Source organism: Chiroxiphia lanceolata, chromosome 14 (genome assembly GCF_009829145.1).
Source record: "Chiroxiphia lanceolata isolate bChiLan1 chromosome 14, bChiLan1.pri, whole genome shotgun sequence".
Lineage (NCBI taxonomy): Eukaryota > Metazoa > Chordata > Aves > Passeriformes > Pipridae > Chiroxiphia > Chiroxiphia lanceolata.
Genome location: NC_045650.1, coordinates 4,227,887 through 4,254,515, shown reverse-complemented (window position 1 = coordinate 4,254,515; position 26,629 = coordinate 4,227,887). Strand labels below are relative to the sequence as shown.

At 44.3% G+C, this 26,629-nt stretch overlaps 2 protein-coding genes across 8 annotated transcripts in view; one reads left to right on the top strand and one right to left on the bottom strand.

Moving 5' to 3' along the window:
- The window catches only part of LOC116793858 (connector enhancer of kinase suppressor of ras 2-like), a 171,947-nt gene extending 170,349 nt beyond the window's left edge, over nt 1-1,598 (bottom strand). For 3 of the 4 annotated variants that reach the window (XR_004359608.1, XM_032702036.1, XM_032702034.1), the window contains exon 1: nt 1,148-1,435. Coding sequence is in view for 3 of the 4 variants with exons in the window: in XM_032702036.1 (XP_032557927.1) it covers nt 1,148-1,214 (67 nt within the window). In the remaining variant the exon portion in view is untranslated. Of the gene's footprint in view, nt 1-1,147; nt 1,436-1,482 lie in introns of those variants that run through there. The other variant, XM_032702033.1, reaches the window with a different exon arrangement.
- A 19,972-nt stretch (nt 1,599-21,570) lies between these two features.
- The window catches only part of HDX (highly divergent homeobox), a 43,825-nt gene continuing 38,766 nt past the window's right edge, over nt 21,571-26,629 (top strand). For 2 of the 4 annotated variants that reach the window (XR_004359600.1, XM_032701986.1), the window contains exon 1: nt 23,101-25,914. The gene's annotated coding sequence lies outside the window, so the exon portion shown is untranslated. Of the gene's footprint in view, nt 21,693-23,100; nt 25,915-26,629 lie in introns of those variants that run through there. The other 2 variants (XM_032701987.1, XM_032701988.1) reach the window with 2 other exon arrangements.

Sequence of the window (26,629 nt, the reverse complement as noted above, 5' to 3'; positions counted from 1 at the left end):
CCTGAGAAACAAAGTACATACATTCCCCTCGATCCCATTTGCTTCCCAATACTCTGTGCCTGTAAAAGAATAATTAGCTCATACTGGTAATGTGTCTGATGAGCACCCAAACAGCCCAATTTCAGGGAAGTATGGGAATGTAGCTCAGCAAAATGAGATCAGAACCGTTCCCTTATTCATGACAACACTTTGAAAGCTTTAAGGACATTACAGTGGGCATCCAATTCAGCCCCCCAATAAGTTAGTAATCACATTACTGAAATCATTTGCACGAGTAACACACCCCCCAAATTTGCACCTCTTGTCCTTATGTAACAGATCCCCCGTGGCAGGAATTGTCTCCGAGACAGACAGCGCATCAGAAGCTCTGTAAAACAACACTAATGCATCCCACCGTGGGAATACATCCCCCCCCCCCCACGCCGGAGAAATTCAAACCACTCATCATCAGGAGCAATCCCCCCTTCCCCCTCCCATCCATCCCGGTGTGTTTGCAGCACAGCCGAGCATTGTCAGGCACAACATGTCAGAGCTGACGGCTGTGTTGGGAAACTGCGAATGTGCAGGGAAATCATCCTTCCTGCCAACTTATCCCGACGAGTTTCCCCGAGCTCAGCCCTGCTCTGCCCGCGGTGCCCGAGGCACACGGGCACACGGGAGCCTTGGACACCCAGCTGGGAAGGCTGGACACATCAGGACGTGTCACTAAAGCAGCAGGACCCCCCGGTCCAGCCACGGGCACCTCACGCTCCTTGTGGTACCCGAAACTACAGCCAAGTGCTGCACAGCCACTGCATCAGATCACCTGATATGAGCAAACCAGACCTAATCAGGGCAAATTTAAAGCAGCCAAACATCAGGACGTTCCTCTGTGAGAGGCAGTGATGGAGCCCTGAGACACAAACACTTTCTGTCTGCATTCCCCAACAAACGCATCTGATCCCACTCCGCTCTCGGCAGCAATTCCAACAACATGCTGCACAGCTTACCCAGCCTCTGCTCAGCCTGCCTGTGACAACTACTGAGCAAAGCAGCACACGGATTATCACAACTGAATAAACTCTTCCCAAAACAAAGAATGCCAGAGCAGATATGGAAATTGCAAGGATCCAAAGTATAGACAATACACGGTAATAAATGATCCTACCTTTCATCCAATCCACTACTTGCTTGGGCGTCCACTTGCTAATAGGTTCCATAACGAGAGCCATCATCAGATCACTTTATCATTCACACCAAAATCAGGGAAAAAAGGAGAGGAAAAACGTATCAGAGCATGGCTGGGCTAAGAGAGCTGTCGGATTTTACAGTGCAGTTCAAAGAGAAGATGATGCTTTGTCCCTCCAGGTTTCTCCTGCACTGATTCAGTAATGTATAAAATTACACTGCTTGATCAGCTCTGGCACCTCCCCCACTGCACACAGCCTGCAACACCCGGAGCTGCGAGCCAGGAAATGGTGCAGTACGTATGGACTCACTTACCAAAGCTCTACCCACTGATCCACTTATTGCTCTGGCACAAATATATCAGCATATTACACCGAGCGCGAGCCACGCTGGAGCCGTTCCAGACACCGAGTTTTAAGGAGCTTTATTCCAACGAGCTCTGGGATCTTCATCGGGGAAAATGTCACTACTGTAACTTGATAGCAGATTGTCTTGGCTTCATTGTGAATATGCTGACTGTCACTCAGCTCAAAGTGAAGACAGAAACATCAGAATATCGCTTGGCATCTGGCAAAATGCTGAGCAGCTCCATCCTCACAATGCGAAATGTTGCTGGAGTCTTGCACTATATAATCAGGCAATTCAGAATGTCAAACACAGTATGACAAGTCTTACCCAAGAAAAAAACTACTGGAAGAAAACTCTTTCTTCTGGCCACATTCAGAGCCAGGATATTTCCTCCTATGAGCTGCTCATTCTGTAGTGAAAGAATGACGGCACTGGGGAGTCAATTTGTACTCCTACAGCACTTTACATAGACAAGTACAGCATGTATTTTGACTCTTAGCACTGGGACCACTAGTCAATCTCTCCCTTTTGTTATGAAGGAAGAAATGTTTTACATATTCCTAATCCTGAAGTTTAGTACCTTTCTGACAGATGAAGGTGAAACCTCTTACTGAGATGTGCCAAGCAGCGTTTTTTTGGCCCCATTTGTGACTCTCTGCACCTCCTGCAGCACAAGTTTTGCATCCTGTGGTTCAGGAGGTGCATTCTGACTCTGATCCATTGTCTGAGATCTGCAGCCCTACTCTTTTATGGCAGGAGGAAAAACTCAGATTCCAGAAAAAAAGGCAGAACAAAGCAGTTCCACCTTTCTCTTCAGTGATCTTTCCTCTGTGCCCTTTTCTTCCCGCGCTTCCCCGAGTTCCCCCGGCACATCAGGGGAAGAGGATGATGCTGTTCCCATGTCTGCTCCCCTCCACTGGGGCTGGGTTAAAGTACACAGGCTGAGATCTGTCCTGTGTTTCCCATCCATATGGGAGAACATGAAATACAAGTGAATATTAAACAGATATTCACAGGATGGTTTGGGTTGGGAGGGACCTTAAAATCATCCAGTTCCATTCCCCTGCCATGGGCAGGGACATCTTCCACTAGCCCAGGTTGCTCCAAGCCCAGTCCTACCCGGCCTTGGACACTTCCAGGAATCCAGGGAGAGCCACAGCTTCTCTGGGCAGCCTATGCCAGGGCTTCATCACCTTCACAGCCAAGAATTCCTTCCCAATATCCCATCTAACCCTGCCCTCTGGCAGTGTATGCTCTACCCTTCAGGGTTCTTGTTTATAGAGTTAAGGATGCAGACAGGCCTCCCCTTCCCCTCCCCAATAATGTCTCCAAAGAGCTGTACCATTCTCAGCTCACTGATGCACTCTATCCTTTTTTATTTTTCTTTTGCTTTGGGAAATAGTGTGATTAGTATTCTGTGATGTAGTTGGAGTGCTCAGAGCACAGATCTCCTTTACAAAAGGATTCACATCAATTCTCCAAGAAGACTGAACAGCACGTCAGCTTCCTCTCTGAGTTTTGGGAGACCACTTTCAGTAGCTTTAGTTCTGTCCAAATAGCTGTTAACAATGGACATAATAATGACAAAGCTTTCAAAGGCACAATATTACTCTTTTTAGGTAATAGTGGGCCAGAATTGAGAATAAATATTTCTATTAGCTATTGGAAATTGTACAAGTTGTTTTGAGGCTATTCTTTCTTAAAATTCTTAATTTAAATTCAATACAAGCATGGAAGAATTTGAGAGAAGCTATGTTGGCTGTGAACTTGGTATTTTGACACAATTACATGGAAAAAAAATCCCAAATCTTTGTTCACAAAGCCTAGCCATGACATGAAAAAATCTTCATTCATGATTGTTTGGACTATTTCCCCGATTCCTGTCATTTGACAGACATTATGTCAATGCCCTTTTGTCTCACATTTCCTACCCAGACTTCACTAGGCAGACTTTTTTATATATTCTGACATATTTTTGAAAGAGGATGGAGCCTGAATTCAAAGCCCATCAATGTCAGTGAGCATACTTCCACTCATTTGAATTGTCCTTGGATGACAAAAGAGGTCCAAAATTATTATTTTGGAATCAGGACTTCTCTTTCCAGAATGGGAACTTTCTAAGTCTTTTGTGTCCTGTTACTGAAGCTCCTCCTGACAAAGATGGTTTGCATTTTCCTTTATTCAGGCTGCTATGGTTTTAGTTCAGGTAGTAACTATAATTTATCTGAAAGAATTTGGCTATTTGGCTAATAAAGAAATCTGTGATTTCTTTATTAGTAGTACTAGTCATGGTTTGTCTGTATTTTGGGTTTCTGCAACCTTCAGGACAACTGTCTATTTTTTGTTCTACATGGAATAAAATATTTACAGCTGTTAAAAACAGTAACTCTGTTTCTCTCTTTCCTGAGCAGATGATTAATTCAGCTTCATTCTCCATTGCAGAGATCAGTGCACATGGCCCTGCTTTGTCACCAATCCCTCCAACCCCAGAGAAATGTTCCTTCACCTCCTCCCACGGCATTGTCATCGTGGCAGCCCATGGATGGTTGTACCTGGGCATTTCCTCTGCTTCTTGTTTTGTTGTCTCAAGAAAGATTTATTCCTCCCACCCACGAGAATGTCACAGAACATGAGAAGCCTTGTCTGGATCAGAAAAGGAGCCTGTGATGGACCACGGGACTCAGGAATGGATCCAACTGAGCAAGAGCTGAGGCCAAACAGAGGTGAGATGTGTTCAGACTAGTCCTGAACCACGGTTCAAGGCAGTTCAGAGCCCTTTTTAATACATTGTGCCAGCTGAGGTAATGACTTTGAAATGAGGAACCATGGAATGTGCCACCCATTGCATGGAGCCACTGCCCTCATTCCTGACAGGTTCCAAACAAAGCCGTGCTGGAGTGAAACCACCTCCCTCACAGTTCTTGTCAGCCACGGGCCACTGTAGTGAAATCAGGTTTCAAAAGTCACCAAACAGGGAACTTTTTTTAAAAAAATAAGCAAAGCTCTGTAATCTGTAATCCCTAAAGCTATTCCATGTGTTTTTCTGCCCGTTTATTGCAAGGCTTCTGCTCAGATCTATCCCCCAATCTCCCCAGCACTGCTTCCTAATGCCGACATAAAAGCAACAATGCATTCCCATGACTGTGTTTTTCTTCCAGGCTGAATGTAGCAAATCAAGAGAAGAAAGATCAAGGAACATCTTTCTCACTATTATTCTATCTAGGTCATGTAAATGAGCAGTACTTTCTGACTGAAGTCTGCATAAGCATCGGAGCAAAGTCAGACGTTTGCGACAGAGAAAGGAAACGGAGCCTTCACCAAACGCTGCAACAACGTTGTTGTCAAAGGCCTCTATAAAATAATCTGGTAATTGCAGGCCATAATCATCACTATCCTCCTTGACAGCAAAGGCCTGAGGCCCAACAGGCTGGTGGAAATGTTTGAGTCCCTCCTTCCTCCCAGCAATAACGCTGGTAGTGTTTTAGGTTTTGAGCACTGCCTGGTATCTCTGGGATTGCTAATTAAACCATCATTCTCTGGATTTTCATGGTCACTGTGGGAGGCACTTAAATGTTCTAGTGTGTTTCATAGCCAGTGATAACTTTCCAATTAAGGATTAAGCTCAAATCTGGTAACAAAGTCAGTCCAACACTTAGAACAATCATATATTTCTGGCAGTTTTCATTTGCTGACAATTATTCTCATATTCTTTGACGAAGAAATAGCCCATATGTTGTGAAATAAGTCCTTTATCAGCAAGTTAGTTCAATAAAATCTTGACATGGCATTTGATGTCCATTATGGAAAACCAGGAGCATGCAGTTCCAGATTAAATAAGTCATGAATGCCCTGGGAAAGTGGTATGTAATGTTGTAACTTAGGACATCTATAATTTATATTATTAATGGAAATGTAAGCAAAATCTCTAAGGAAATGACTGCGAACTCTTGGTTATCTTTAAAGTTTTTTATCATGTAACATTCATATATTATACAGCTGCTTTTGTGGAAGAATTTTAAAAAAAGGACGAAGTTAAATTATTAGTTTTGTTCAGTGCTGTTCTAAGCCAGGTTCTGCCTGGTGCTGCCTCCACATACCCTCTTCTTTTCCTCATAACCCTGAAACCCTTGTTTCAAAGATGGAGGGCAAGAAAATAGCCTTTGGTGGGTTTGTAGGAGAGAAATAAAGCTTGTGCTGGGAGGAACAAACCCCCAGCTTAGGCTGTGATAGGGATCAACAGATCTTCCTATTTAATGATAAACCTTTGCCTTACCTAACCCCGGGTTTACTGGCTGGGCTTTGACTGTCAGAAGAGCTGGAGGATGATCCTGTGCTTGGAGCAGCCTGTACAGAGGCTGGAAGGAATGGGAAGGCAGGATCCCTCCCAGCTTCCAAAAAGGATCAACAAGAAGATGCTACATGATCCATCAGTCCTCTACATGATCCATCAGTCCTTCAGGAGGATATTCCATTGCTGTGTCCAGAGAAGCTGTGGCTGCCCCATCCCTGAAGTGTTCCAGGCCAGGCTGGACAGGGCTTGGAGCAACCTGGTCTGGTGGAAAGTGTCTCTGCCACGGAATGAGATGGGCTTTACGATCCCCTCCAAGCCAGACCATTCCATAATTCCCCGATTCTGTGATTCCCCAGCTCACGCTGCAGTTGGTGCTATTTGGAGATATTTTGCCCAGCCCTTGTTACCCTCTCTGGAAGTCCCCGGGCTGTGACCCGTCGCCGAGGGGCTCCCCGATGCCTCGGGCAGCACCCCCAGCCCGCGGGGCCCCGGAGAGGATGAGGATGGAGTTCCACATTCTGGAGTGCCATCTACTGGCACCGCACCCGTGCTCAGCCTCCACCGAGCCCCGAGACACTCTCTGCGGGCACTCAGGAGCCTCCTTCTTAATAAGCACCAATTAATTAATTAATTAATTAATTAAATCTGATTTTCACTGCTGATGTTTATTGTCACGACGACTCACAGTATTTCTTCCCCAGGATTGCAGTCTCTGCTCTTCAGTCACAGGTATTAATATTCCAGGTTTTTTTACATGGAGCCTCATCAGAAATTTATATTTTTCACGCTCCATTAGGTGATCTAACTGTTTTATTAATGTGTGTTAGTCATAATTCATGATACTTTACATTAATTTGGTATTAAAACACCCTTGACAAATGGTTTGGAAATCTGAGCTAACATTACAACAATGCAAGAAATGCTCAGTTTTTTCAGAACTGTAAAGAAATTGTATCATAATTACTTGCTAAAAAATATGTCTTCACATCACTGAGATGTTTTTTGTGCCTTTTTTCTTAGTATATTTTACTGTTCATGTAAGGTCCTACTCTGCCATCTCTTGAGACTGAAGTCCTCTATGAAGCCACAAAACATGTATACCACGGACAGACACTGTAAATTTTATCCTGTCCTGCATCACTCTCTTCCTAATATCATCTATTATTTCAGAAGTTGCCCTCCAGATATCTTGCAATCAATAGAAATTTATATAAAACAAATTCTCTAGGTCACATATCTCTGGGAAGAAAAGAACACTTTTTGCAGCCACATTCAGAGTTTTAAATGCAACTTATGTGTGTTATTGTCAAAAAATTAACCTGAGTAATTTAATTCTTTTCTTATATAAATCCATTGACTTCAGTGAAGAGACTGTGAAGTTCCAACTGGGATAAATTCTTCCCAGAGACGATGAACTCTGAGTTCTTTGACTCAGAAAACAAATGTTTCTCTGAGCAGAGAATACTGAAATATTTTAAAATTAAGGGAAACAGGTCATTGCTTTTAGTCTACTTGCCAACATCACCAACATGTTTACAAGCTCCAAACAGCTCTAAATAAGAGAGAGAGCTCCAATCTGTGAATCTTCAAAGCTGAAATACAAGAAGAAAGACTCTTGAAGAAGTGCCAGGGAAATAGGCTCCCATCTTGCCAAGGAAAGGGATGTTTTCATATGGAGATCGGTGCCACCACAACCAGTCCCAGCTTCCTCCCTGAATAAACTTCATGAGGTCACAGACATTTGGGAAAATCTGAACTTTGAGCTGCTGGGAAACATGGGATTGGTAATGCAGGGGCCTCATCTGCTGAATTTATCTCTTCAGTTTGCCATCATTAGTTTGGTACAAACTGCAGAAAGGTCTTTTGTTATCATTTCTCTGCTCAGAATTCCCCAGGGAATAACTATAAAGTTCTGCTAAATTCAGAATTGACTGGAGAGGGACAGGAAAATATTTTGCAACAAGTCTGTTGAGTCTCACAAGGAACTTCAGAGGGGATCCTGGAGCACGGGGCAGGCAATTCCATGCTCAGAATGGATTCACTCCCTTCATTCAATTTTCCATAACACAGAGCTTAAAGTATTGACAGTCATAGGGCCAACATGAGAATTTCTGAGGGCAAAACCAGACAATCTCTTCCCAAAATATGCTCCAGCTCCACAGAAATCATCAGTGTATCACACATGGAACAATGTAGGTGTTATGTAGATCAAATTACATTGTCAGAACTCTTCTTTCTGGCCCTAAAATCTTTGCATTACTGAATTTAAAAATTCAAGTGCTACTAAATCCAGTTTATCTTCTTTACAGGAAACAAAATATTTGAATATTTATTACTACAATATGTTCACTTTCCTGTCAATATATCCATATTCGTTTATATACCATATCATTTATATTTACCTTTCTCCTTCTTCTAGTAAATAAATTGAAAATATTTATTTGACAGAAACACAAGAAATGTTCAATACACTTCCTCTGCAAGAATCACAGAACAGCTTATAAGCAATAAACCATCTGCTTCTCACTACATTAGGTAAACCATATTACTTTGGGAAAAAAACAGTAATAATGGAAAACTTGACAAGAGTAATAAAACTTCCAAACTATTGATACCAGATTCCCTTGTTATTCATTATTTGCTGGCTGGAAAGTTGGCTTTGAAGCAAAACTGCCCATTGATTTTCCTAATGTGTTCAGGGAACCTGGTCTGGATATTCTATGTAACATTGATGGTCTGAAGGAAACATCCAGCAACGTTGCAAAGGGACTTGTTTTGCCCTCGAGGGACCCTCTGTCTGGTGGGAGAGAAGGGACAGGCTCATATTCAAGTGTTCAGGAGAGCATGGGGTGCAATCCAGGCAATGGTGGGGAGAATTATTCCACTGAGAAAAAATACTTTATTCTTTTGTGTCCCGTCATTATTTTCTTCTCCATCATCCTGTGGCAAAATCTGCCTTATGGAAATATTTGAACAGGGGCTTAAATATTAAAAGAGTCATTTTGCCTTGCAGAGATGTCTGATGGGGTCACCCAGGATGTCCTGACAAGGAGAATGTCAGATCCATAAAATTATGACAATTATTATTATGCCATCTTCATTTTTCCATGGGATTTTCGGTCCAAGCTTGTCTTTCATGTTGCCAAGTGACTGGTGACAGGCAAAGCTTTTCTTCAAGGCATTCTCAAGATGGCTTTTTCTTTATCTTAGCATCTCTGCAAAGCCCTGCTATTATTAGGTCTTTCTAATGCCTTGGTTAAAACCTCAGAGATTATGCTTCTACTTTATAGTCCAGTAGCCTCTTCATTCCCCATGTTTAGTTAGACTCAATATTTGCTTGGGGAACTGGCTGTGCAGCAACTACAGAGAGATTCCCTGTGTGTGACTGGAGCCAAAGTTTGTGTTGCCTTAAAATTGGGAGCAGAAAGAGAGATAATAACCTGAAAGCTAGAAAGAGAAAACTCATGTGGGCTGTGAATCCCTGCCAGACTCACCTGACATCAGAACATCCACTGCAGCCTTCTCCATGTTCACTTCAGAGAATTTAATACCTGGAGCTCCCCATCCTGCCCTTGATGTACCTGTGAATAGTGAAATTGGGTTTTAATGCAGAGCTGGGAGTTTCTGATCCTCTCTGTAGTAACACACTGGCACAAGTTAAACGCTGATACAAAAGATGCAGAATAAAAAGGTCTCTTCCCTTCAGCCTGTCTCCCCAGATTAACTTGATTTGCTGTTTGGAGACCAGGAAGATGATGGTGATGTGTCCTGTCGTGTTCTCCTCTGCATCCCAGCAGTGTGGCCTTTGCTCTTAACCAGGAGCCTTTGCAGCAGCATCCAGCTTCCCTCACGGAATTAATTGCTCAGGACTCTTCCTCTGCTCCTTCCCTTCCACACAGCTCTGCTCTCTCTTCACATGCAATGGTAGCTTTATTTTTAAGGAGCTTGGGAAGCAAATAACATCATGTTTTCCTTTTGGACAACCTGAACCCATGTTAGATGGTGACAAGACGTGCTCTGATCAAGCCAAGGTAGGTATAAACTAATTACCCCGAGCTGGCAAGCTCTGTAGCTGTTTTCAGAGCCAGCTTTCATTTCTCTCTTCCTCCCTTGTAGTCACAAATTGCACAAGCTCAGCTCCAAAATAAAGATCTGCCATCCAGAAGCCTTGTTTATAGCAGGAGCTGTCAGAACCCCGAGCCATCTGCAGCTCCTGCTCTCCTTCCTCCTCCCGACCCGCAGCGTTTCCTTCCTTCTGCCGGGTGTCCCATGGTCCTTCTGTCCCCTCTGAGAGAAGGACAGTCTGTTCTTCAGCCACCAGAGAACATCCACAGCCCTGCCATTAAAATCTGAGAATATCCTTTCATCTTTTCTTGTTTCAGGGTTCTTCACCTATTGCAATTCCATAAATGCTCCCTAATTTCTGATATATCCAACCCACGGGTGGTTTCCTCAGGGCCTGTGCCCTCCAAGCCTTACAGCAGCTATTTTCTTCTCAGGTCTCCACGAGGAGTCCACCTTCTCTTTTTCAGTCTCTTCACAGTGAGACAAACCTGCATTTTTAGCTCTTCTCATACTGGGGCTTGTTTTGCCTGTGAGAATGATTAGAAATGCCCCCAATGGCAGCAAGGATCAAAACACCCAACCCTAAAAAACGGAGCCCAGGCTTTTAAAACAACTATGACCACGAGCCTTGCCCTTGGAGTCCCCCTGCATGTCCACCAACAATTCCCCACGTTTTCCTAGTTTTGTTCTTCAAGCTTCAGTTGGTTTCCCAGTTGAATTCAGCCCACCAGCTCCAGGACAGAGGTTTTCTCTCCAGGAAAACCCCTCCTGCAGTTTGAGCTGCTGTGGTTTAATTTTTCGGTTCAGTGCAGGAGCAGCAGCAGCAATTTTTGGCTACAAAGCCCCTCAGCAGGTGGTCCTACTGTGAGCCAGTGCTGTGAAAAGGTGAGACAGGTGAGAAACCTGCTAAGAACTTGACTCTTTATTTCCCAGTCCCCTGGAGAGAAGGCCCTGTGTCTCCTGCCTGGAAGAGCTCAGTGATTTTAATCACTATTTCAAGTCATAATGTTAAAATAAAACTCCAAGTCATATATTCCAATATTATCTCCCTCTTCCTCATGATTCCTCCAGGGCTAATCTCAGGATAATAACTTTCTATCATATGAGCTGCCCATTTAACATCTTCCAAACTCTTTGGGGAAGGGGGTGTAACTGTGCAGCTCCTGAAATTAATTTGAGAGAGTTAGAAAAGACACGGATTTCATTCATCTCTCTGTAAAACTATTCAGATTATCTCCATCTATTATTTATAAATTCATTTTGCATTCCAAAGTGAACCCCACACCGTCACTTATGTTTAATTCTGCCTGCCCATTTTCCTGATGAAGTGCCACGTTTGCTGCATTTCTGCATCGCATCATTTTAATAAATGTCTGATTTCTACCATCATGTATCTTGCTAGGAAAGTTCGGACTCCTTTTGTACAGCTCACCAGTTTTGTTGTATTGCTGCTTTCTCACAGTACATCATCATGAAACTCAGCAGAACATTCCTCAGATTAATTGAACGTTCTGCCCATATATACAGATATTTATAATCTCCTGGGGGAAAAACTGGTTTAGTGCTTTTTTTTCGCAGCACGATTCATTTTCTTATTTCTACTTATTCACAGAAAATGTTAGGATTAAAAATAGCTTAGGCTGAAAACTTTGTTGAAAGCTTTTTCCCCTGGAATTATAAATCACATGATTTCACACTTAAACAAAAATATGTATCATTAGCTGTAAAAAAGTGTCAGAAAAAAAGGATTAATTTTGAAATATATTAATTTCTTGCAAAGAGCCTTGTACGCTGTTTGCTAACATATCTTAGATGAACTTTTCTGGTAGAACACTGTCCTGGTTAGAATTCTAGTATACATAGTAGCATGCAAAAGTTAATTCTTTTGATGTTAAGGTACCATTGGTACCACAACTTTTCAGGAATTGTGATTCCCATTTTTCCTGTCTTTCCAGTTTTGGGATGCTGCTTGCAGGCTGTGACTCTGTTGGTTGAAGGAGCATTTTCAAATGTTTACACTTATCACAAATGTATGTCTTGGACACTAAAATGTCCCCCAGGCAAATAAATTTTTTATGCTGAAAATAAGCATTCCCCCTTGTATAATTTTAGCTGTATCACATTAATAGCTTTAAAAATATGACTTGATTTTAATCTCCATTTCTATGCACTGCTTTGCCAGTGCAGCACCTGGACAGTGCTACAGAATCAGGGTGAGATTTCATGGCCTTGCACCAGCACCTGGATGTGACAGGGAGAGGACTGATATTAGAAAGCAATACAGAATTGAATTCCTATTTTCTGCAGCTCAGGTCATCACCCTTTATGGTCCTGTTGGGTCAGCCTTATGCTTAAAAACCAATTGTGATTCTTGGAGTTCTCCTTCCCTGTCAGTTGTGTCCCTTCTGTGTCCCAGAAATTTCAGCTGGATCATGTTTCCAAGTTGGCTCAGGAAAATAATACCATTCATAGTAATGTCACATTTACATCCAGGAAGAATTTTGTCACTTGGAGTAAAAAAACTCTTTGGACTCATAACTTCCCTCTTTCTTCCTCCAGCCATAAAAGTGGGAGCTGTGGCAATCAGAATGTATTCATGTACTAAAGCACTTAAGCACAGCATAAGGACCTGCTTTGACTTGGAAAGTAGTTATGTTAATTAGCTTAAATTTGCAAGAATTTGACTCAATGGGAGCAACTTGACATTTAGTTTGAAAGGTCTAAATGTTTCTGTAGAGTTCAGATACCAACACTGCTGGAGAGATGTTCCTTCCCCCCCCCCCTTTTCACAACGTACAAAAAGTTCATTTGCAAATGTTTACCTAAAATAAAATGACTTACACGGGGGCCTATCAAGGCAGCTGACACAGATCCCGATTAAGTGGAATCCCTGGCAATAGACTGTGCCATGGAGTTGGGCTATTTGCTTTTCTTGAATCCTCCCTGGCTTTAGATGCTTTCAAATCTTCCCTAATCCTCGCTGAAGGGCACAGCTAATTAACCTGGGAAGGGGCTGTGCTGCTGCTTTGCAAACTCCAGTGACACACCTGCATAACATCCCCGTGTCTGAAGACGCCCCGAGCAGCTCAGGGAAAAATATATTCATGGAATGGCCCAAAGCCACCTTTTTCTCCCCTTTTTGAAGCCCCACAAAGGATCTCACTCCTGCTGCAAAGCATCAGAGACACTCTGCTTGCTGGGCTGTACCTACCACATCTGATTGATAATTATTAATTTATTTCTTTCCATGCCTTATACTTCCAAAGCACGTTAGTTCTCCAAGACACTCATCACCCTCAGCAAACAAAGGCATCTCTGGTGTCTCCTTTGTTGCCCAGTTTTCGTGCTGCTGTTAAAACCCTGCTCCTCTGGAGCTGTGCAAGTGGGATGTTGTGTTGACCACAGCTCTGCTCTCCATGTTTTTAATTCCCAGAGTTAGCCATTGATTAGTTAATGGAGCTTTAGCTCCATGGCTTGCAGCACATGCACCCTTTCATTAGGTGTGGATCCAAGATAAACACAGTGATTTAGGGCTGCCAAGCCAACCCAGCAGCTCCCTACCTGACAGGCTGCTCCTGCTTTTGGAGCTTTATTGGAATAGACTGCTCACAGCTACCAGGTTTTCCCCCATATTATGTCAAAAAGCTTTTTTAATGTGATGTGTGAGAGCACAGTGGGCCAGGTCCTTCCAGGGAGCCAGGAGCAGTGGGTGCTTCCCACGGGGCAGGGTCAGAGCCAGGGCTGAGGTGGCCCAGGGGGCGGGCAGGGGGTCCTGGGCTATGGGGCTGGAGAAGAAAGACACCAGAAAGCCAAGAGTATGTGAGTCTCTGCTCTTTCCAGATGCCTCTGCACCTTTTCCGATTCAAATTGTTGATTTAAATGATTTTTTAGTCATTCCTCATGAGCTGAGACACTGATAAATCGTTGCTATCCAGGTCTGGACTCAACTAACCCAACTTGTTGGGTGTTTAATTACAAATACACTTTTGTTTGGAGTGTTTTATTGGTATTTTAAAGGAAGCCAAGTGACAAGCTGATGAACCAGCAGGAGATCCTGAATGTTGGTGGTGCAGACCTTACTCTGACACAGAACTGGTGCACTTGAACATATCCTGGAAAGGCAACACACTCCAAAATGCAGGTCTCAGCTGAATTTAAATAGTGGCCTGACCCTCTGTGTCACAGTCTACACCAATTACACACCATTCTCTGCATATCACCATCTGTATGTGCTACTGTGCTTTTTGCAGTTTGGCATTTATTTGGGAAAAGTGGCTTTTCATAACAAAGAATGTGGTAAATATGCCTCCCTTTAAAGCAGTGCAGAGTTGTCCTGATTTTACTCACTGTGGAATTAAAGCACAACTCACACTGTTGCTGACACTGACATATCCACTGATGTTATGCTGCTTGCTTTTACTTAACAACACAAAATATTCTACTAAAACATACCTGATAATTAAAGAGTAAATATTAATGAGATTATTGAAACGTGAACCCTTCAACGGGGACATGGTTTAAAGTTCACCAGTGCTTTTCTGATCTTCAATTCTCTTTCCTATATGGAAGAAAAAAATAAGGTGGAATGAGAAGGAGTGATGAAAAATTGTGTTGGATGAAGCAACGGGGTTCCTAAGACAGAAGAATGTGGGGACAAAATGAATCAAAATGTCCAGGTGGAGTGTAAAATATATTATTATTTTATAATGAAATGTATGAAATTTATATTTTCATTGGAAGATAAAGAGATCAAAATTAGTTATTGATACTGATGAATGCTGATGAGTAAAGTTAATTAAGGTTTCGTAAGTGGAAACTCCTGGTCACCAATACATTGATACTGCGGGGAAACTCAAATTCCCACATTGGTGCACTAAAACAGGATAAATGAAGCATTTCTGTAATCTAAAACTGGAATCCAACTCTGTGGGTCAGTCTGTGTGTGAGTTACTCCTGCTCTTCACCACAAAACGTCGTCAGCCCCTGTCAGCCAGGACTAAAAAGGCTTTTGATACCATCCAACACATTAGTCCTGAGTTCCTGTGCTCTTACCTTGCATTAAAAAGAAGACAACTGTATTTCTGCACCAAAAGCAGCTCTCAGGGCCTCACCCCAGCAGCTCTGCCTCCTGATAACAGGCTGGGTGACAGTGGCTGGATCTGTGTCTAAACTGGACTTGGCATCCTTGTCTTAGCTCAGAGCAGATAAAAGGCATTTCCTAGATAGGGTTGTTGGAGAAGAAGTTTCCATTAGGAGCCCAACAGTACAACAGCAGATGCAAAGATTGGAAAAACTGTATAACCTCCCCCTCCTCTCACAAAATCTTCCCTCTAATGTTACGTCATTCCTCTTAATCTGGGCTGAGATTAAACAAGATTATATTTAAGGAAGAATAAAACAACCTGGAAACAATAACGTAGTCCTATCACAACCAAAATCTAATTTAAGGAAATTGCTTAAACAAACAGGGATTAATACAAAAGCTGTCTTCTTCCATGAAAGAAGTCATTTGCATTTAAACAAATTCCTCTGTATGCAGATGAAATAAAATGACAGGGTTACTATAAAGGGAAAAACATTTGGCAGCAAACCATCAATACTTCACTTTTATTGTTATCTCAAAGACAAAGATGGAAGATTACTTTGTAAACATATTCTTAATAGGATAATTTTCTAATGAGTGATAGCAGTTTGTGATAAGATTTAAACTTACAAAGTCTTGCTGTAAAATAAATGTGGTGCTGTGGGACTGGACAAAGTCGGGTATTTTATCTACAAAACACAGCGGCTCTTTCCCAAGGAGGACACTTCACTTGATGCACTTGGTCTCCCCAAACCTCAGGAATCATGCTGTGCTTTTAGAAACAGTCACAAGAAATTCATTTTTGTGAAATAGTTAAGGATGAAAATGTGCTTTACTATAGACCAGCATGAAAAACACCAACACGAAACAATAAAATCCCCAAATCCTTGCTGCCATCTCATGGATTTCCTTCCCTGCTTAGATTTGGTTGTGCCAGAACTGGCAATTTTAGCTGATCCTGTACTTTTAGAAACACATGAATGTCATGTGAAGACCATGGTTTTAGTAAGAGGTCCACAGGGCTCACAGTGGGCTTTACATTGTTTTGGCAGTTCCATGCTTTCCTTTCAGGAACTGCTAATGGATAATTTTAGCTCTTCCACATCAAAGAATTTCCTCTGAATCCTTCAGATTTTCACCCTTCTTCTTCGAGGTGAATGTGGAGCTACTGAGGAACACCAGGTGCTCTGAACCTCTATTTTATTTGTATTCTTGATCTCACAGGTTTTATATTCATCTTTGTTTTAATGATGCTGCATCATTTAGAATTAAACCTACACTATATTCATTTCCCTTACTTTGGCTTGCTGTGACTGGGGAGAAAACTTACCTTGCCTAAATCAAAGATCAAAGAAACTGAGAAACACTAGAACAAACTGGTGGATGATGGCTATTTCCTTTATTCCCAAGGACTTGGGACAGCCATTATGCTTATCCTGCTTTTAAAGGAAAAAAACCCCCACTTTTCAGATCCTTTCAGGCCAGTCAGGAGTACTGGAAAAAGGTGAGGAGCTGCTAAGAAGGGGGATGAGCTTTGGTGGACATGGAATAAAGTGTGGACCCAGTTAGAAATGAAGGAGCAGAGGAATGTGTGCTTGTGGGAGACCTGAGCAGATGGGAAAACCTTCTTAACTCCAGAGGAAGATAAGTCAAAGAGAAGGAAAGTACTGACTAATCTCATAAATGCTTTGAAGAGTCTAACTCAACATTTTCTCCGTTGCTTTTCCAAAAAATCATGGGAAATAAGAACTGCTCATGCATTACCTTTAGGTGAATCACTTTACCAATGGAACTGGGGCTTGCAGGGGACAACAAATTACCAAAAGAGGGGATATATAGATTTTTTTTGGAAAAAATAACGGGTCCCCTCCCTGGATCTTTACTTCCTCCTGTCTTTACTGGTTTTATTCTTATTTTTAAAATATTTTAACTTTTTCTTTGTACTACAAAACACTCTATGCTAGGAATATTAATGGGTGGGAAAAAAATATGCAAAAATTATCTCCCTCCTTTTTTTTTTTTTGGTTAATTTTTAGTGTATTGCATTTTTGTATGTTCCTCAAGTCCATAATTTTCCCTGCTCACTGTATGAAAAATTATCAAAGGCAACAAAAATAAAAGGCAACAGCACTTTTTGATTCTCATAAAAATATCTCAATAAATAAAAAAGTGGAACAAATTCTTAAAATATCTGGCCTGCCAGACTCTTTTGCATTTTTTCCCACCAGCACCAGCTGTTTTTTGCATACCAGCAGAAGGGACATATTTGCAGATTCAGTTTATGGGAGCTTTGTTTATGCACCGGGTGAGGATTAACCACTAATTTTAATTAATGTGGCAAAACCAAGTTCAAAGAAGACAGCAAGTTTGTAAATCTTGTAAGAGCACTAAGTCTGGCTGTGCTTTTAGATGCAGGAAATGTGCTGCACGGAATTTGCCATATTGACATTTTTCCTGAGGTTTACACACTAATCCTTTCTCCATCACTGTTTCACACAGAATCTGGATTTAGTGGATCTTTAACAACACCCTTGTGCCTCCCAGTCTTTACTGTGTCCTCACAATATTTGTGTAAAATGGATATCACTGTTGCCATTTCATTGAGCAGGAAACCTGTGAAACAGCAGGCGCTTAAACAAAGGGCTTTTTGGAGGTGTATTCTACCCCTACAAAGTCAACAGCGTCAGTACAAAATGAAGGAAATACACATTTTGATGGAAAAAGCTGGGATTTTGCAAGAATAAATCATGTCAAACCAACCTAACTTTCCGCTGTGGTGGAATAACAAGCGTTGTAGAGACATAAAGCAGGAAATGTTATATATCTTGACTTCAGTAAGGCTTTTGGAACAGGGAGACAAAGGAGGAGGAGGAGACAAAGCTCAGCACCAGCTGAGGAGCTTCTCACAAAACTGGCATTGCAGTTTTGCAACAAAATGAAAGGACCTGCGGGCTTTTCCTGTGGTCAGTCCTAAGTCTGAAGTTTAATAAAGCTCTTCTGAGGGTTTGTCAAAGATTCAGGATGAATGACAGCAAAATTCCCCAAAGGGAGGATGGTCGAGCACCAGATTAACTTCAGGCTTTTCTACACTGGATTCTCCACACATTTTCCCAAGTGCAAGTTCAAGACTTTGGGGATAAGGGGACAGATTCAGTTCAGATCCCTTTGTGGCTGACACTGTGTAGCTACAAGATTTAATGCCCTGGAGCAGTTTAATAGGTAAATTACTCATTAGAGATCCGGAATTCAAAATACAAAATTGCAGGTGGGACATTATTAGGCTCCTTTCCACCCTGTTTTCACCCCTTCTTGAAAGGTCACTGGCTCTGTCAGGTCACCCCCAGGGTTGGTTTAGAGCTACATCCTTTAAAGCATCACCCAAATAATGGGATCATGAGCTGAGTAACACTGTCCTGAGAAAGGGTTCGGTGAGGTGGGTTGGGTTTGTCTCATGGGCTCCCTGCAGTGTTTTCTCGACTCAGCAGAAAGCCAAGAAATGGAAATAGCAGCCAGGGCTCTAAACTGTGCGGCCAAAACTGTTCAGGCTCATGGCCCAAGGGTCACACACCAGCTTCCAATCCGCCTCTGGGAATTCTGGGGAATCCTTAGAGACTTCTCTTACCTGCATGATCTGTTAAAAGTCTGAAACTGTGTGAACTGCTGGAAAAGGGAAAGGTGGATGGAGGGCTGAAAAGAACCGTATGATTTTACAGTCGGGTTCCTGACTGCAGAACACAAATTAGAGCTTCTGCCCTACTCCCTGCCCCTGTTCCAGCAGGGAATACCCACACCCAGAGCTCGGGAAGCCACGCACGCAGCTCAGACACGCAGAGACAGGAACCCAGACCCAGCCAAGTAACCAAGAGTAAGCTGAGCTAATGAGTTTAATGAGCTCATACAAAGCAGCTCCATCAGAGAGTCTCGCTTTGATGCCAATTCCCCCGTGGAAGGACTCCTTTCATGTCCCGGGCTACTGTTTAAACCACTGCACCAATTTGCCAGCCCCTGTTAATTTACATCTGTTATTAATGAAGGAGGCAGCATGTGAAGCTGGTGGCAATAAGAAGAATATTTGGTTTATTTCATGCTGCCATAGTTTTTTCCTCGAGGTTTGTCTCATTGAGAGGTGACACCAGGGAGGGAAATAAATAACATGAAGTTCTTTCTGGAGCTGGGCACTCCTCTGCTGCAAACAGCAGCAGCTTTTTTAACCTGTACGTTGAGTTTACTCTTCTGTATTGTAAAGTACCTTATAGTGATCTATAAATCTTTTTTGTGGCACCAAGTCTGCATGCTGGTTTCTTTGACAACTTAAATACACAGCTCGTGTCTCCTTTATGAATGATTCTATGAGGTTTTGGATAAAAACTATAGAAAAAGCACCTGTGAGACCACTGTTAATCAAATTAGAGCCCTTGAAATATTACTTTCTAACATTCGACATTTTAAAGGAGTTTAACAAGCTGTATTTTATCAAACCCCACTGTATCTTTTTCAATGGATTTTAGAGAGACTGTCTCACCTGTTTTGTTTCCCAAGCCCCAGATTGGGAGTGAGAAGAAAACACACCAAATTTCTCAGGAATCATCCCACAGCTGATTCCAAAGTGGTGGTCTAGAGGTTTTATGGTTGCTCTGCGTAATTTTTACAGGCAGAGTGTTGATGGCACTCTGAGGAAGGGGATGTAGTTAGGAGATGAAGCAACACAATAGAAGATTTATGGTTTAAATACATGGAGTATTCCTAAGATCCTATTACTAAATTCAGGTATTTCCTACTGTGCCTAATCCAACCCAGATGGGGGATGCCACCCACTAGTTCAGAAGTCAGTGTTAAAATTGTTAAACAGTGTAAATAACTTGCTGTAATTTTAAAATAAACATAGGCACTGAGCTGTTTTCTCCTCCCTGCCCACAAAGAACCGGCAGCAATTCTTTTATTTCGGTCCTGCAGAAATATTTACCAAGGGTTCTGATTAAAGCATTGCACAGTATTAAACTGCCTGTTTAATATTTTAACATTGTGACTTGCAGAGGATACTATCTGGAATAGGGGTATAGGGGTATCTAGAGGCTTTATAATTAATACAATGAGGTCTCAAATCTGAATGAGACTTCTCAGTGCTCCTAAAGCCAAGGCAATAAATGATGATTTTCCATGATTTCTATCACACAATCCATCAGGAAGGTGAGCGGTATCTGCCTTCCTGCTCATTTCTTAGCCAACAAATGCTGATTTTACATGATTTCTACCACACAATCTATCAGGAGGGTGAGCAGTGTTGGCCTTCCCGCTCACTTCTGAGCCAATAAATGATGATTTTACATGATTTCTATCACACAATCCATCAGGATGGGTGAGCAGTATCGGCCTTCACACTCATTTGTTGACGAGGTTACCTTTTGGAAGGGAAACAGAGCCCCAAGGAGGGCTGGCACTGATGCACCTCGTTGTCCTGGACCCCCATAAGGACACAGTGAGTGTGTGTGGTTTGTCTTGTGTTCATACCATCACCAGGTGCAACCACGGCACTGAGGATGTGTCCTTGCCTTGTGCTGCCCCCCTGGATAGAATAGCATTTCCTCCCTTCCCAGACCAAACATATCCACCTCAAGTAATAAAAAATCTATTTCTTAAGCGCTGTAACTTTCATGCAATGGAAACCCTGGTCCTTCCAGGAGTTTTTTGGGTATCCCCAGGCACACCTCCTTGTGTGCCCAGGCTGCAGAGCCCAGTGCACTCACACAGGCAGCCATTCACTGAGTCCTGGGATGGTTGGCATTGGAGATCACCCAGTCCAAGCCCCTGCCAAGGCAGGGTCACCTGGAGCAGGTGACACAGGAGTGTCTCCAGGTGTGTTTGGGATGTCTCCATATAGGGAGACTCCACACCTTCCCTGTTCCAGTGTTCTGCCACCCTCATGGGTGTTCTTCCTCATGTTGAGGTGGAACTTGTTGTGTTTTAGTTTATAGCTGCTGCTCTCACCTTGTCACTGGGCACCACTGGCAAGAGCCTGGCACCATCCTCCTGGCACCCCTTGGACACATTTGTATGGATTGCGGACTCCTTCCCCCCCCCAGACACTCAGGGATCACTTCCCTAGCGCACCCCTCGAGGAGGGATGGCAGGGGGTGTAGATGGGGGGGGTCCCTGTGTGCACAGTGTTGTCGGTGTGGAGTGGGCAGTGAAGTGAGGCTGTGTCGGCAGTGGTCAGTGCGGTGTGGGCAGTGCTGTGGGGTGGTGTGGGCAGTGGGCAGTGCAGTGTGGGCAGTGCTGTGGGGTGGTGGGGGCAGTGCTGTGGGGCTGTGTGGGCAGTGTGGTCAGTGCGGTGTGGGCAGTGGTCAGTGTGTGGCGTGGGGAGTGGTCAGTGCGGTCAGGCCGGTGCGGTCAGTGCTGTCGGGTCCGGCTCTGAGGGCAGTGGGCTCGGTGCCGGCTGTGTCCCTGCCCCGTCCCCCGTCGGTGCCGGCTGTGTCCCCGCTCGGTCCCTGCCGGTGCCGGCCCCGTCCCTGCCCGGTCGCTGTCGGGGCCGCGCTCCGTGCGCGCCCCCCCTGCGGGCGGCGGGGGCGGGCGCGGCCGGGCCGCGCTGATCGCAGCGCGCCATTGGCCGCTGTCTGCGCGCACGTCACGATCATGATGAGAATTAATGATCGGGGCCGCTGATTTCATTGTGTGACGCCGGGACCGACCCAGCCGAGCCCGGCCGAGCCCGGAGCCCCCGCGCCGGCCCCGCGCTGCACGGTAAGCGCGGGGGGCTCCCCGCGGGAGGGGCGCGAGCGGGGCCCCCCCGGCGGGAGGGGCGCAGCGGGCGGGCGGGGAGGAGGAAGGAGATGCTGATGATGGTGGTGATGATGGTGATGATGATGATGATGATGATGCCGATCTCCCCCCCCCCCGGGCCCGGCGGTGGTGGGGGGGGTAAGGGGGGCGGCCGCGCGAGCTCGCGCGCGCGGACCCGCCCGGCTCGCGCAGGCGCCGCTGAGCCTCCCCCACACACACACACCGCGGGGGGGCCGCACCGGGCACGCGCCGGGACCCGCCGCCGCCGCGGGACTGCGCGTGCGCGTGCGCCCGCGCGCCCCGGGGGAGCGCCCAGTGCGCCTGCGCCGACCGGGGCCGTACTGCGCGTGCGCGGCGGGCCGGTCAGCGGCGGCTCAGCCCCGTCCTCGGAGCTCTGGGCTTCGGTCACTGGGCCCTCAGCGCCTTCAGGCGTCCTCAGACCCCTGTGCCTCAGTCACAGAATCATTTAGGCTGGAAAACAGCGCTGAGATCATGGAGTCCACCCTGTGCCCGATCCCCACCTTGTCACCCAGCCCAGAGCACTGAGTGCCACGTCTGGGTGTTCTTGGGCACTTCCAGGGTGGGGACTCCACCACCTCCCTTCCAATATCTGGCAACTTCTTCACCTCTTCTGTGAAGAAGTTCTTCCTGATGTCCAACTTGAACCTCCCATGGCACACTTACGACCATGTGCTCTCATCTTGTCACTAGTTGCCTCAGTCCCCGGTGCCTTAGCCCTTCAGCCCTTCATTGTCCGCGGTGCCTCAGTTCCCTGTTGGCCCTTCCCCACACGCTGGGTCCTGCTCATCCCCCCATCACTGCAGGCACCCCCCGAGGCAGGGATGGTTCCCCTGGGTACCGTGGGGATGGTTGGGGATGGGAAGGACAACCATCACTGTTGACTCATGGTGTGAGGCTGAGGGGCCACAGTGATGGACAGGCAGGGGGCAGCTGGGTGGCCACCAGACATCCTAGATCTTGTTCCCTCTGAGGCTCTTCTAAATTTCTCCAAAGGGTACCAAGAGAATGGTGCCAGGCTCTTCTCAGTGGTGCCCAGCAACAGCATGAGGAGCAATGGTAGAAAACTAAAACACAGCAAGTTGCACCTCAACACGAGTAAGAACTTCTTTATGTTGAGGGTGGCAGAGCACTGGAGCAGCTGCCCAGGAAGGGTGTGGAGTCTCCCTCTCTGGAGACATTCCAAACCCACCTGGACACAGTCCTGTGCCACCTGTGCCAGGTGACCTGGCTGATCTCCAGGGGTCCCTTCCAACTCCAGCTGTTCTGTGATTCCACCTCTCAAATGCATATGTGGATGCTCCATCCCTGGAAGTGTCCAAGGCCAGGTTGGACAGGGCTTGGAGCAACCTGGTCTAGTGGAAGGTGTCCCTGCCCAGGGCAGGGGGTGGAAGGAGATGGACTTTAAGGTCCTTTCCAACCCAAACCATACAGTAATTCCATGATATCAGCCTGTTGTGGTGTCGGGCACAGCCTGTGTGTGATGTGAACAGGGGGGCCTTGTGCTGCCAGACTTTACTCCTCAGATGTTTGGGGATGAGGGGGAAGAAGTTGGCTGTGCTGTTCTGGAGGGATGGTGGTGCCCTGGGAGTGCTTGTGGAGCACTTTCCTGCCCCAGACAATCCCCAGCCCTGTCTCCTGCCCTCTGTTAACCTGGGGCTTCTGATCCTATAGGTAAGATCTGATACTATGGGTAAGATCACATGTAACTAACCAAAGTAGTTTTATATCCTCCAAACTGGAGTCCTGAAGCAGCTCACACCTTCACAGGAACACGGCATTTTAGTATCCCTTCCCTTTTTCCTGGCACAGGTCTTACAAACACGTACATGCTTTATTTAAAACATGTGGTTAATCCAGCTGCAGTCAGGAGTCTCATTTGCATCAGTAAAGTGGGATGGGGATGCCTAAACCTGTGGAGTTGTGGTCATGGGTTATTATGTTATTAACTTACTGAGGGCTGTCTAATTTGTCCCTAATAAAGGGCTGCATTTTATAGGTAGGACTGTAATACAATCCTACAAATGCTGTACTTAGTGGAGAGGGAAGCAATTATGCTGCAAGTCACGGATATTTAGAAGTAGTTTTACAAGCTGGGCTGTACATTACACGTACCCAACCATCAGCCTCACCCACTGCACTGGGAGCGTGTGGCTCTAACTGGTTTGGCCTGTGTAGGAAAGAGGCACCAACGTGTCAATTCAGATTATTAAACATTGTTGCTTGATGTGTATCCAGTATCCCCACACATTACAATGTTGGTTGGTTGTTTTCTTTCCACTGGGGATGTACAAGAAATGGTGAGGTTTTGGCAGCTGTGGAAAGTGAATGGGGTTCCTAAAGCTGGAGGAGTAGTGTCACTACTGCAGTCTTGTTTAATTTATGTCTGCAGTATGCTTCTTATCATAGTTCCAGTTTTGTCTCAGATTTATATTGGCACTGAGACCTGTTGGTTTTTACCACAAGAGATTGTGGAGGGAACAGAAAAAAAGATAAATAGAGGAGTGTGCTGATTTTCTTGTTATACCTGTTATGGATGGACAGACTAAAACAGAAATAGGCTTTGCAAGATGACTTTTTTATAAATAAATACTTGTTTGGTGCTGAAGTTAAAAAAGAAAACTCTCAGAAACTGCTTGTTCCCTTTTATCACTCTGTGTTAATCCCTGACAGTTTTATTATGTTTTATACCATGAAGATTTTTATACTTAGTTACTTTGTGGTGGCTTGTGCTCTGAGTGAATTATTTATTATTTATCACATCCAAGACTATTTTTTGTTGCTGTTTAAAATGACTGTAGTTGGAGATTTTATTTCCTATTTTCAAATTAAATACTATTAATGTTGTGTTCTGTAGAGATTTACTTTGTAAATGTCTACTTGGTTCAGCAGTCTTAATATTTAGATACTTTTGGACACTGAGATTATACTGCTGTACTTATAGGCAGACTTTTTCTCCTTCTTATGCTACTTCTTTATTTTTGTCCCTTTTTTTGCCCCCAGATTTTTCAAGTCATTCCAGAACAGTTAAGTAACTCTTGAATTATTTGATTACATGATTATTCCCATTTTCTTTCAGTTGTTCTTTCTTTTGTCTTACTCCTTGACATCAAGTTGTTTCCATTAGTTGCTAAAAATATATGACCTGCCTTCACCAGGTCTCCCTGGAGAGATTCCTAATTTCTGGCTGTTGAATAAAGTAACTGGGGTGGAAGGACTGGGCATTTGCAGCAAACCCTGTGGGACAATCCCCTGAGTGCCTGTTCTGTGAAGGAAATGTTCAGGAGCAAACTCTGCTTTAGGTCTCCGTGTTCTCCTCTTTCCACTCCTGCTCGCTCTTCCCACAGAAGGGAAGGAAGGGGGATACTGTGAAAAAGTTGCTTAAACAGCCTAAGAAGCCTGAAAAAGTTGAGCTGTAAGAACACCCTTAATGTCACCTGAGAAGGAGCTGCTGTGACAGTCACAGGGTGTCTGTGGAATTGTGCTTGGGACAAACTGAAGGGCAGGGAGTTCCCATCTTTGACCTTGTCACTAATCACTCTGGGATGTCCCACATGTCACAGTCCTGCTTAACACCTGGGCTACATTTACATCTCCTAAACCACCACACATATCAGAGGGATCTTACCATGCTAAGTTTTTTTAATTAGTATTCAGTTTAGAAAGGGAATGAAGACCATCTTCATACTGTCGGGTTCACTGTAGGTTGAGGAGTGGGAGACCCCCAAAGTGAAGAGTTCCATGATGTTAGCTGGCCTAGGACACATCCCAGGGGTGAAGGTGCTTTTCCATTTGTCACAGGTTATTCTCTGCACTGTCAAGACTGCAAAACACTTGGCCAAGGCTGCTTTATTGTGCTAGAACAGGCAGATGTTGAATCCTTAAGTACTGCTTTGCCACCTCTGTCTTTTATTGAAGTGAAAATGCAGCTTACAGTCATGGAATTTGTTTGCATAATGCTTTGCCTGATTTTTATTAAATTTCACAGAGTTCTTTTCTGTAACAAACTCTCTTTTCAGTGCCAATGTGTTGCCAACCAGCTGGACACCCGGCTTCCCAAAAGCTCACATGCATGTTTGCTAAGCTTGGCAAGTCAAGATCAAAATGAAATTATGATAAAAATCCATGTGGATTTCTAACTTGGAGTCTGAGGTTCAAGACAAAGGTGAGAAATCCTGAGGCTGGAGCGCTCTGTAGGTGCACAAACTGGGAAAAGGAGTTTGTTTCCTTATAAGTTACTGAGGTTGTTTTGAATAATGTCTGTGATGAAGGAGTGTGACCTGCTGATTCCCTTGGTACTGATGTGACTGCCTTTATGTTCAGTAATTTTAGCAGTTTTTAAGTGATTTTCCGTGTTGGAGAAAATGTAAGACTTAATGTCTTGTTCTAGCTACGAAATCTGATGCTAAATAGGTAATACTTCCAAAAAAAATAACCAGTGTAATCCTTTGATGAATACACCCTGTGTTAATTTGTCTCAGAGACAGTAACATTATGTTCTCACAGATGTTTGAGTGCTCAATGTGGGTCAGTTCCCAGGTGTGAGCAGAACTTGTTGCCTGTGAAGATGGGACATGCAGAGGCAGCTCTTCATTGATTAACTCTGGACTTCATGGTGTTCTAATGGAGCTTCCAAACATCCAGGAATTGGTTTATTCAACACAGGGTACTGTTTTAGATATTCAAAATAAGCACTGAAGAATTGCTGATAGCAAACTGATTTCCAGCTGGACTTTAAAGATGACGTAATATCAGTGAACTTTGCACCTGCCAGAGACAGAGGATTGCCAAACATCCTACACACTGGTGTGAAATTAGTGGGAAATGGTCCAGAACTGTCTATTGATTTAGGATTCAGTATATCTAAGACACAAAATGCT